The 13,001-nt window shown below is 35.0% G+C and overlaps 2 protein-coding genes across 4 annotated transcripts; both read left to right on the forward strand.

The window, feature by feature from the left end:
• Position 1: 1 nt before the first annotated feature.
• On the forward strand, positions 2-3,500 carry LOC125062766. Its single transcript, XM_047668901.1, has 6 exons — positions 2-253; positions 332-469; positions 960-1,108; positions 1,234-1,337; positions 1,822-1,979; positions 3,310-3,500. The coding sequence occupies exons 1-6, from the start codon at positions 183-185 to the stop codon at positions 3,404-3,406; spliced, it is 717 nt and encodes a 238-aa protein (XP_047524857.1). The 5' UTR covers positions 2-182; the 3' UTR covers positions 3,407-3,500.
• A 2,277-nt stretch (positions 3,501-5,777) lies between these two features.
• On the forward strand, positions 5,778-9,881 carry LOC125062848. Of its 3 annotated transcripts, none has more exons than XM_047669042.1 (3): positions 5,778-6,607; positions 6,697-6,828; positions 8,204-9,881. In XM_047669042.1, the coding sequence occupies exons 1-3, from the start codon at positions 5,887-5,889 to the stop codon at positions 9,814-9,816; spliced, it is 2,466 nt and encodes an 821-aa protein (XP_047524998.1). In that variant the 5' UTR covers positions 5,778-5,886; the 3' UTR covers positions 9,817-9,881. The 3 variants fall into 3 exon arrangements, with proteins under 3 accessions (XP_047524998.1, XP_047524999.1, XP_047525000.1); XM_047669043.1 differs by lacking the exon at positions 8,204-9,881 and adding an exon at positions 7,022-7,818 and having other exon boundaries at positions 5,782-6,607; XM_047669044.1 differs by lacking the exon at positions 8,204-9,881 and adding an exon at positions 7,690-8,115 and having other exon boundaries at positions 5,786-6,607.
• The last annotated feature ends 3,120 nt before the right edge of the window (positions 9,882-13,001 follow it).

Below are 13,001 nucleotides of genomic sequence, written 5' to 3' on the forward strand. Positions count from 1 at the left end.
TTACTAGATGACATTATTGACAATTTACAAGTCCTGACATTTTGCTCTTCAAATAGAATATCAATTCTGTAGAAACAGACAGCCAAAAATAAGTAATGAAATTTTGAGCGTTGATTTTAAATGATTGATAACTAATTTCCATTCCAATTATTATCGTTTTTATCCTTTTGAGTTTTATTACAATGGATTCTACACGACATCCTTCTAATCCTCAAAGCAATGTTTCTAAATTCACTGGTTACGATCCTGATAAGTAAAGACATAAGAAGATAATATTTAAAACATTCAATTGCTCTTTAAAATTACAGACACAGTGCTTATTATGTTGCAGATATGCTATTGACGATGTATCACTAACAGTGAAGACCAATGAAAGTTTGACACCAGGAAGGCCTCCGGTGTTGACGCAACAAACAGTTGGAAAATTCCTTCAACCATTGACAAGGGCTTTAGTAGAAGTACCACCGAGGTTAGTTTTAAAAAATAAAGAAAGTACTACTTACCATAAACCATAGCGATTTCGTTAATATGGTATATTTACTGGGCAACGGATATGAGGCAATCTCCTCATCAATTCTTTTCAACTTCAGCCTTTTGAGTAGAAACATTTATTTATCCGATATATTATGAGCAAAATTCCGCATTGAATAACGATTTTGAAAGCAGCAAAATATTACATATATATATAAAATATTTTAGTGATTCTGATCGCTTAAAACACCCTCTTTGATCCCAGGATATATATTGATACAGTTAGTGTTTCAAAAGTTAATTCTTGCATGCCCAAAAGTACACGATCACGAAATTTTTTGGACTGGATTATTATTACTCAATCTTTATTGAAAATTTAAAACATCCCAAAAACGCAATACATACCTTTAATTCACGCCCTAATCTGTACAACATAAAATAGGCAATTCTTCAGCTGGCACCAATGCCTCATATATTTTTCTTATTAGGCCAACAATAGACGAATTACCAGATGCTGTAATAGATAAAATGGTCAAGAAGGACAAAGCTTTCTGGGTTGATAAGCCTGGCTCGAACGCCTACACCTTACACGACGCGTATTATAACTATGGCATGACTACTGAAAAAGTCTTACCGCGTAAGTCAGATCTCTTCGAATATATTATGCACTCGACAGTTGACCTTTAGAAAATATAGAATACAAAGGCAAGAGCATCTATGTATAAAATCTTAAAGGAAACTTACAATTTCTCATTTGTTCAGCGCACCAAGACGTGTTCCCCAGGTCATATCAGTATGACTTGGACTGTGTTCAAGATCGGCGTCTACATGCATGTGATGATTTCAAGCAGACTGGAAAACTTCTGGTTGTTGTACCCTTTCAATGTAGATTTAAATCACAAATATTGTTTTTCATTGTTGCGATCCTTGCGTTGGGTAAAGGATATAAGAATATTAAACGATATATACGGTAAAATATGGGCGATATATATGCAATATGGTGCATGTCTTTGTCAACAGACCGCGTGTTTAGTACGAAGCCCAACTTTCCCTGCGTAGAATTCAGATTTAAGGGCCTTTGTCTTTTTGTACTTTATATCTGAATTTGTTAAAATGGCTTTGGTATGTAAGCATCACGCGGTTGATTTCTGTGTACAGAATATAATTCCTAATTGTTAATTATTGTATCTAGTGTATAAAAACTTCTAAAAAAACGATTTAAAAGCCCTCAAAATAAAATTTAGTTTTTGTATATGGACCAGTGCTTAAAATATCCTAGTACATATATTCTATAATTTACTTCTATAAAACCATTCAGATGTTTTCTTAACTTTGATTTGGTTTCAACAGAATGATGCACTATGTCGTGATTGCACGAAGGTGAACTTATCGGATGTCATATATCCAGTATCACCTCTGGAACAAACATCGACTCAAAAACGATGGCGATACTATCCAGATGTATCTGCTACTCTATCTCCTCAAGAAATAAGTGTTATGATGCAGGAGTAAGTACCCTACCTATACACGTCGGTCCTCTTAACTATACTGTTTAGTGAATATCGAAAGCTTCTGCGTACCGAGGGCATATGTGGAACTTCGTGACATTAACATAATTTATACATATATTATTTGTCAAAATATATTCATCCTCATTTATATTAAATAATATTTTATTCCTAATTTAATCTCTTTTCAAAATATCATGTGTTTTCTACCTCTATCGGCGGAACTGGTTAAAACTTCTAAGAAATGAGAGGTAAAGATTTGATAATTACAACAACTTCCCTAATTCTCCTGAATCTGTAGTTTCCCAGTCTCCTTTAATGTACTGTTTAAAATCATCAATATTAAATTTATCATACGTTAAGTTAACGATGCTGTAATGAAATATAGGTATTGAGCGGTGACGCCGGCGCATCCCGAATGCTAATAAAAGCAATATGTTTATTTTTGAACAAAAGATAAGCCCTGGAAAATTACTGTGTTACATATATTTACAAGTATTACATTTACTAGGGTATGCCGTTCATAGCAGTTCTTTGTTAACTATTATACATTTGCTTTTGTAACTTAATAATATTATTATTATTTTTTGTTTTGTATTAGGTAACTAAATAATAATAAAAATAATTAAGATAATGTTTCTTTTGTATGGAGATATACAGATTAATTTATTAATAGGAGGTTATTATTAATAAATTATTTTATATCGATAATAAATCTTATTGCAATTTTTAAACTACAGTACTCTTTCTGTATTTAAACTGTAAGGAAACGCTTAATCTTGTTATTAAAATCGGGAAACAGAATAGCTATTGATTATTTACATTCAGTTGGTAACATTCAGAGTATGCACTTTTTTTCAAGTTTACACACACTATCTCGTATGTCCAATACGTGTTTGTTATTATAAGCGAAAACAGTTTTATTCAGTTATAGTATCTTTTATGTATTCTATGTAATTATGAGTTGCTTGCAAATTACGTTTATTGCATTATTATAAGCATTATAATTCCACATAGAAAATCTCGTAGGCAGTAAATAATTATAAAGAAACCTTACAATCCAGAGACAAGTCACAAGTGCTAATTAACTCTTCTATTCTATGATTATGATTTAGATGTAAGAGCAAGTTTGCAATTAAGCGTGTCTTTCAGTGTAAGATTCAGAGTTCTATGAAAAATAATGAATATTGAGGTACGGGAGTCATACGTAGCGCTCAGTTTGGACTATGCGTCTTAGGGTCTATCTATCTCTATGTGTGTCAACTCTACAGCCTAAATCTCTCTTAGTAAATATTAAATTCTCTTGTACTATCTGATACTTCTCTTCCAGGGTTGGTCGCCCGTTCCAGAACGAAGCATGTAACTGGTATTATGAGCATTATAAACCAGTAAAATATCCTTGTATTATGAGAAAATTCTCGAAATAACCGAAACATTACACATTATAGTATTCAATATAAAATCATCGCGTTTTATTTCTTATTACATTTGTTATTAGAGTCAGATTATTAATTTTAGAATTGATATGCAATTAAATACAATAAACGTACACACGTGTTTTATTGATTGTTCTACGAAAACTCGAGAATTATTATGTCGCTACATGTACACCGTAACGTTACTACTTATTTTTTTTTTAAATTAAACATTTTGTTAGTGAAAGATATTATAGAGGTATTGTTTAAAAAATTGCTTCATTTACACCGCTCTCATAATTGTGGTACAATGACCAAGGCAATTACAAAATCGTGAATATTACGAGTTAATAATATGAACAAGAACAGGAAATTTATGGTGGCGGTTGTTGGAGGGATGTTTCAAAGCAAAGTATCAACTGTCCTTAATGGTTGAGCGAGAACAAGAACTTATAATTAACAAAAAAATTGGGGTAGTGGGGTTGCCACGCTGAACTAACAAAAAACTGGGACTGCTTTAAAATAAGTGACACACATCTATCTGTATAAAAATGAATTTCTTTTTTTTTTGTCTTGCTAAAACTTGCGAATGGCTGAACCGATTTGGCAAATTTTAATTTTGAAACAGTTGTAGAAGTATGGGAAGTTTTAAGCGGTGTAAGTCGTATAATATATAATAATAATAAAAAACAAAGGCTTGTTAAAAGGTTGAGGCTTTTATTGACTGTTACTGTATGAGAATACCTGTAGTTTATAATTAAGTCCTAAACCTTTCAGGTGAAATTTGATGAACTTTTTTGTGTTGGTTCGAGAATCTTTTGATTTACAATTAGTTTTTTTTATTTAAGACCTGTTTACAGGATAACGTCTGTCGGGTCAGCATGTAAGCAGTATAATTGATGTATACATATAACATTCCATAATCTATAAAAAAAATATATAAAAACATGGAAAACACGTTTTTATGATACTCTATATTCTGCGTAGAAAGCTGTTTTATTTGATACCTTCTGGGTAAGTGAAAAAATAATAATATGCTATCATGTCGCACAGCCAACTCTGATTTCAAATGATTATGAAACGTGCATGATATGTAAATGTAATTTTCATCGTGTGCATGTATAATTATCATTACTCTCAATTTATAATCTCAAATAAGTAAAGCTAAATAAAACCCTTTGAAAGATGGATTGATTAAGTTATTTAAGTTGATATGACGAAGCTATAACTAGCTTATACAGTCTTCCGATAGCAACAGGGGTGGACAAATCTATAAGCCAGCCACCCGTACCCATACCCTACAGTAATAAATCAATGCATTCAGGACATGCGCTCCATGCAATGACGCAGTTGTATGCACCTACATCCCTTTCAGGGTACATCTGGGAGGTGGGTTGGAGGTGGATGGCCCCCGGTGCCACCCAGCTCCCGGCTCCCGGCTCCCGGCTTCCCATTTACATATTTATATATCTACATATCATAGCACTCGTAGGATTTTTATACATCTGGCGTTACCGACGCAAAATCAACTACAAAATAACAGCTATTAAATATGATGAAATACGACAGGTATAACACTGAGCAAGCTATGGGCATAGAAGTAACAGAAACGAATTTAAAGGAAATAATGTTCAATATTAGGTTAAGAGGCATCTTTTTAGGATTTGCTATAAGGGTCATACAAAAAGTTGTGAAAAGAAAAAGGTATTAGTGTTTAATCATTCGGGTTACCAATACCATTTACGTAACCTATTTAATACCTCCGACGACTACATGGTCGGAGAATTATCTAGAAATTTTTTTTGTTACAAATGATGAAATGTAAGCTTTTTAATGAACAAAACCAATGAAACCAATGTTTTCATTTTTAAGACTGGGTGAGCTTAAAAAGCTTTCTAAATCTATACATTACACCTGGAATCTTAGGTAATTTAGTGTATTTCGTGTGTGTTTCAACTTTAATTTTTACTATGTTAGACCAGATACTTCCAGCCTTAATGTTCGTATATTGGTATATTGATGGGATGGCGGCCCTCACACCCCTGTAACTCCTGGTTATCGATAAATATTTGACATGCGCTGAAAATGACGCATTGCAGATAAAATTGCATCTGCGCCTTATCTCCGGAAATAAACAAGGTTACTTATTGCCCTTTGACATTTCATCCCACGTACAAAATATATTTCTATTAATATTAAGCCAAGGCTTAATAAGGAACACAAACACTAAATAAATCTTGTTGTTTAACTAAACTATTTAAGTGGGGGAATATAAACACCACTGAATAGATACCACAGAAAACCTCTCGTATTAATTAATCTATGACACAATAAGGAACCTTTAATTTTACAGTGATTTAAAAGAAGAAAAATCAGAAACAAGTATTATAAAATATGACAGAATCATTCTTTTGTTAACTTCAAAATTTACAGAAATATGTTGTAAAATTAAAAATTTTAAAAAATAAACTCCCATCCCTTTATTATTAACAATGTCGAAAAACGATGACAGTCTCTTCCTTTTGGAAGTATTGATAGATAAAATTGTATTTGTTAAAAGTCCTTGTTTTTCAGACAAAGATTTTAGAACATGTGTTAACATCGAGTGCAATGGAGTTGAGCCCTTAGAAGTATGTGATGATGATCCAAATGTGGGGATTGCAAGAAGTGGTGGGCCATTCGTTAAACAATTCAACACAGGAAAATCATGTCTCTTTTCGCTCAAGGAAAGTGACATTAGTGCTGCCATGAGCAAATTTCCTGTAAAAGTAACGGTGTATAAATCGCTTCCATGTGGTTGTCTACCAACAAAAATAGTTATGGGTGAATGCACAATAGATATGACAAAAGAATTTGTTGAAACAAGGAACAATTTCCTAGAAGATCCAACTAGCGTCAGCTATCAAGCATTGAAGGATTCATTTCGATTCGTTGGACCTGACGGTGAAGAGACCGGGGAGATCGTAATGTTTTTACGAATATCCTGCTTCGGAAAGTTGATCATAACTTCATTTCAAGGGGCAAGCGGTGGTGCGCCTAGCTTGGGTGGAACAGCTAGAGGAAGTTCAGGGCTTGTAGATAGGTCGTGTACTCCTAAAAAGGACTTTCAGTCAACAGATGATCCTTGCGTGTGTGGTGCGGCGAGAGGCCATGGCGGGGCAGGTGGTTCAGGTGGACACACTTGCACCGGAAGTGGCGCCGTTTGTCCTCCTGGTATACTGATTCAATATTTATTAATAAATTTATTTATTAAGAAAGTGTCATTGTAAATTTTTTTTTTTAAACCATTATCTACATTTTAGCCCGAGATCCTTACAATACTATGCCGTGCGTAGATCCTGATGATCCATGTTATTGTTCTGGACCCAAACCTGCTGAAAAACAAAAAATGGCCTGCCGAAACACTGCCCAATATTGTTTACATGTTCCTAAAGGTGAGCAGTCAACAGTATTTAAATACTATGTACTTTTTATCAAAAATATAATCATAGTAAGCACTAAAATTCAACAGCTTTTTGTTACTCGTAATGTATAAAAAAAACTTTAGGTTCATTAGGGCCAAAATATGCCCAATACAATTTCAACTAAACTGTTAAACTGGTAAACAGAACATTTATTAATGACCAGGTCGCACTAAGCAATTTGAAGAGATAGGGACAACACTCGGTGAAAATGAGCTTAAGATAAAAGTTCCCGCCAGTGCATCAATCATCAAGAAAATAAGTCAAACGCATTGCGCTATGCAATGCCCTTTTAGCACGAAGTCTGCTGACGGTGGACCTTGTGAGCCCCCATGTGGGAAAAATCAAATAAGTCTGGCACTGCCGAGTGAAGCAATCTGTTGCCAGGGAGCTCGACCGGCTGACACACAATTCACCTGTACAACAGAAGGGTGTCTTCAGTCTACCAAGCACGGTACACAGGCCACCATGGCTCGTGGTGACAATCAGCAGGATCTACCTAACAAAGATGTATATGTACTTAAAGTAGCTAAAACAGCACTTCAAGGAGATAGGAAATGTAAACTCGAAATAGAACTGGCGACTCCAAAGGCGGCAGATAAGGATCCACCAATAACTAAACAAAATACACGAATTCAATCTGACCTTGATTGTGAATGTGGTGTGAGACGCATAAAGAAGCAGAAGACTAAAAAGAAGCGTTGATCTATCAAATGTTTAATATTTTACTAAATATGTAATCTTAACTTTCAAAATTTTAATTACCTAACAAATTTTATTTTAATTTTAAAACGTCTACATAATTCATACGTTTATACATTACGCATTACGCAGATTGCTGCCCGACTGGGAACAAAGTCATATTCCAAGTACCAACGGATTCTTGTGGAAATGGACATAAACAACGTGCATATTTTAATTTTACATCTGACGGTGTTGGCGACTTAGCGCGAGACGAACCGGGACATTTAATATCTCCTACCGCGGAAAATTACCCAGGAGCAGTTTATGACTTTCCAAAACAAATAATAAAAATTCGTGTCGGCAAAGTCATAGAGATGCCTAACCGAAAGTCAACATTAGAATACCAGTTTATCACTCCTGTTGAGACGGGAGAAAAAGTTATTCCAGTCAAAGACACGCGTACAGCCCAATGTATACCAACATGTCCCGACTGTTGCAGGAGGCATTGTTAATATAAAAAAAACACTTTGTGTCTTATTTTACTGTAAAATTTTGAATAAAACGTTGTTATTGGAATTTTTTATGTTCTCATTTTAAAGTAGTATAAAGATTTGATTATTTTTATATATTCTTACAAAGAAATAAAATGCACACATTACCGTAGGTGTCCTGTCGAGCTCTCTATTCTACCAAGAACTGAACGATGAACAAATAAATAAATTACTCACAAAAAGCAGCGTGGAACTTCCTTTAGATAAATGTAATAAGCTTATGAAAGTGTATAACAACGTATTACTTTTACCGTCCTGCGAAAATAGTTTACTAACAACCCCTAAGACGACGGCTCCAATGAAGTTATTATCTGAAGAAACTTCACGAACTTATACAAATTTGAATTTGTCCTATAGCTCCTTGACAAGCACCTGTTATAAAAGAAACACAGAAGCTTTCTATCCAAGAAGTTCATACAACAGTTTTGATATAAGGAATTATTGTGAAACGGAAAGTGTATTTGGTGCAAAGGAAACGGCTGTATACATGACCCTTTTTGATGAATACTGTCCTAGTAAGAGTTCAGGTACTCAGGCTACGGCACTTATAAACAAATGTTTTCAAGTTCGCAGCGACAGAAACTCCTACGATATGAATTCTGACCAGTATTCCAGCTACACGATGTCAACTATACCGCCACAAGACAGTGTTCGATACGTTACAGGTGCAATGAATTATTCAGAAGTTTACTTTTTCGGGAGAAAAAAAGAGCCAGAAAAGGGGATGGGAGGAAAAGAATCTAAAACAAAACTATGTAAAACTGGAAAACCTCCATGTGCAGCTAGTAAAAGTACATGTACCAAAACGACACGATCTAAAGACCAAAGTACTTGCTCATCTCAAACAAAACGGAAATTGGGTGCAAACACATCAACAGGTACTTATAAATCTGTTACAATAAAAGACGACAAGGCTGAAAAGCCTTGCCCTGCTTTGACTGCATCAAAGGGTGAGATGATGGCGACTGTATCACATATTAAAATAGGACCAAAGGAACCTTGCCCCGTGCATGGTAAGGATCCGTGTCAGGGGCCAAAGTGCATTGTAGCATCTTCCGCTGAAAGTTCAGCCCCTGTAAAGGTTACTACAGTTACGAATGCACGAAGAGGCGTTTTTGAACTAGTTATTAGAAGAATAACAGGTGCACCACTAGCCAAAAATGAACTTCTTCTTGAATGGACACCCCCACCTTCCCGTCCACCACCTTGTGGATCACCATGTCCTATACCATGTACCTTTCCAGGGCCATGTAAACCATCAAAATGTAAGTTAATAGTTTGCAAACCATCACCATGTAGGCCTAAATGCTGCAAAAAAAAACCATGTGGTCAGCCGTGCCGACCGCCATGTAAAAAATGTTGCAAGACAAGCTGTTGTGGAAAACCTTGTAGCTCTTGCGTTCCTTTTCCACCGCCACCATGTAAGAAGCCCTGTAGCCCTCCATGCTGTAGATTACCGTGCAAGAGTTCACCTTGCTTGAAGCCATGTCCAATTGGTCGTAAGCGCCCACGTAAGACTAAAAGTCAACCAAAAATCAAAGCGCACAAGAAACATCAGTCCCCGTGCAATAATAGAGTTAAGGCATGCCCCGTAGTAAAGTGCCGCAGCATGCCTGGATGCTGTGCCATTCCATTACCCTGCCCACCGAGAAAATGCTGCTCAGTAGCCCCATGTAAGCCGCCCAAGTGCTGCAGAAGTAATTGTTCATCCTGCTGCGGTTGCTAAGTCAGAAAATAGATATAATTCAGTATTAGCATTAGATATAATAGTTAATACATTGCTATAAACTGTTTTGTATTTTTATTTATGGAAACTAAGTAGCATAGCAGCTCGACATGACAAAGTATTTATTATTTAAAATGCACTTTTATTTATTTCTAAGTGAAATAATACGTCGCTGAATTAAGAATAAATAAGATTGATACAAAATTAAAGCTTAATTAATAAGGCACTTTTACTAATGCATGAAACATTTCAAAGTAAAGGCGTAATTAGAATAATTTCATATAATAAAATTCTCGTGTCACAATGTTCGTTTCCATACTCCTCCGAAGGGGCTCGACCGATTCTTATGATTTATTTATGCATATTCAGTAAGTCTGAGAATCGGCTACTATCTTTCAAACCCCTAAGTGATAAAAATAAAAAAATGTAAATGTTTTTGAGGTGGACTATAATTTTTATTTTTTAAACAATTTTGTTTGTTTTTATTTTTTATGATACAGCATACAAAAATACATACAACCCTTAATTTTTATCTACCTTCTACGATCAACCCCTATTTTTTATTTGTTAGCTAAGAACTTATAACTGGAAACTGAGGTTTATATAGAGAAAATTCATTCCGGAAAATCGTAAAAAATAGCAAAATGTTCCATCTTGGTAGGTACTATAAAGGTAGACTAAGTAAAATCACATGAAGGAGAAACGCGGGGGCAGCTAGTTGGATATAAAAATAGGACTTTCAATTAGGAGTCTATTTCAACCTTACTGAGAAAATTGTATTTATATTTTAACAATAACACGACCTACGCAGTATCACGAGGTCATTCCTGTTTTAAATCGTTTACATTATTTATTCGTATAAAACATCTTTATTATAGTGTATTTTTCTCATACAATAAAATGTTATCATTCGCCTAAGACTACCTATGAAAAATATCAATAACACACGCTCTGAATAGAGCCACGATGTTCTTAGTGGACGGGACGTACTAAGATTACTCTATAGACATCTATAATCTATGAGAACATAGATAATAACTATTTATTAATACATACACTGAAGTCTGCTGTTTGGTGCTGTGTAGTTTCTTTTCAAAATGTCACTGCTGAAAGAAAATTGGGAATAGCACATTTTGACATGCATTAAAAGTTATAATTATTAATTTCGGCCCTAAAAATTTATACAATGGCAGCCAAATTAGATTCAAAGGGAACTCAAGTACAAGGTAAAGTTAAATCAATGGAAAATTCGGGGAAAAGAAAGGGACCGTGTCCTCTGTTGTGTAATATGATCCCAACTAATGTACCGGGACCTGGAGCAGCACAGGCAGTACTTCATCCGAAGAAAGACGTGTTTGTTCTTAAAGTGAGTACAATAGATTTAATTATATTAAAAAAAGTCGATACAAGATCTGTAGGTCTCGGCCTGGCATTTATAATTATTTGCTTTTTTCTTCTAATGGGCAAGTAGCCTGCTGTGCCAAATACACAACTGTCTTTTTGGGTTTAGAGCTTACCTCATCTTCCTTTGCCGAATAAGGAAAACACATGAATTTTGTGAGAAACTCTTACACACATACATATATTGAACAAATGAAGGACGTGTATGCAAGAATATCACATACATCGTCAGACTAAGAACCTATTTGAAGTTGGTTAAGCACGAACGTCAAGGCAGAATACAGAATACCATTCGTATCACCTTGACGTCCGTCATTCCACAAATGAGCGTTTCTTAAGCCAATTTCTGCCGCACACCACCACTCTGTGGAACCAGCTGCCCACTGAAGTATTTTCGAACCAATTCGACTTATGGTCCTATAAGAAAAGAGCGTACCAATTCTTTAAAGGCCGGTAGCGCGCTTGCGAGCCTTCTGGCAGTGCGAGTGTCCATGGGCGGCGGTATCACTTAACATAAGATGAGCCTCCCGCCCGATTGCTTCCTGCAACATTAAAAAGCATCAAATTTTAAATAACTATAGAAATAATTTATCTTTAATCTTCACAATCTTTAAGCTTTATTTTACTATTTAAAAAGTAGTAAAACCATAAGCGTGAATTTCCAAAAATCGTTCAAATATTAATTGACAATATTGATTCATTATAACGGCTGTTAAATAAGAGAGGACAGTTTTACATATGTAGATAGAAGTTATATATTCTGATACATATTAAAAAAATATGAATACAGGTAGCAAAAATTGGGCCGAATGGAGATCGTCGTTGCAAAATGGAACTGGAGTTGGTGACCCCAAAGGGGCCCGAAAAGAAGGCACCAGGGCGAATCGATACCAGAGAGACCCAATGTGATCCTGAACCTTCCCCGTGCTGTTGTTCAAAGACCAAGAAAAAGAAAAAATAGTACAAAATTTATCAAATACAGTAAATTAAATTGCTTTCAGTTCGGATTATAATTGTTTCATTTATTTACTAAAATTATTTTGTATTTCCAATAACACCCACCCTCGAGTCGCTTCATTACGTCCCACTTGTACAGAAATGTTTTTTTTAATTTGATCTCATCATTTATATAGCTTTTTTGTAACGACTCCAGTGGGTAGATCCACTCTAATGCTATTCTGCTATAATGGTTGCTTTTATTAATTGGAATGCTAAATCTATTTTTATTTTTTATCTGTCGAGGGCCTTCAGCCCTTACTTCTCTTAGCTAGAAATATTACGCGAAATATAATCATACTTAAAATACTAATTATTCAGCGTACCGGCAAACACTTACAGTTTTTGTTCCGCCTTATAAATGTAAATGAATATCTATGAAGTAGTAACAATATATACATATTTTTATGAAAAACATGAGCAGCTCTCGGATGTATTTGGAACATAACGAAAATGTGTATGTTCACCGATTTCTTGAATACATATAAAACGGAGTTGTGGTAGTCCATTACTGCAGGCCTAAGTCACGTAGTTCATCACAATGACCCTTACCAGCCCTTACTCTGTACCTTCTAATACTGATCCGGATATTTTTGTTTGCAAGTTCGATGTAGGTATGTATGTCCTTTAATTATTTATTAGAAAAAGCAGTTATTGTCTAACATGGACTAATAAGATGCGCGATGCGCTCTCAGCTTGTGTAGGTATATACATAAGAGGGAAGACATATTGTGTTCCTTGTGAGCCTAAAGTGAGTGAAAAGTCTGGCAATAACTCTGTCTATGGTT

The sequence above is a fragment of the Pieris napi genome, chromosome Z, assembly GCF_905475465.1.
Source record: "Pieris napi chromosome Z, ilPieNapi1.2, whole genome shotgun sequence".
Lineage (NCBI taxonomy): Eukaryota > Metazoa > Arthropoda > Insecta > Lepidoptera > Pieridae > Pieris > Pieris napi.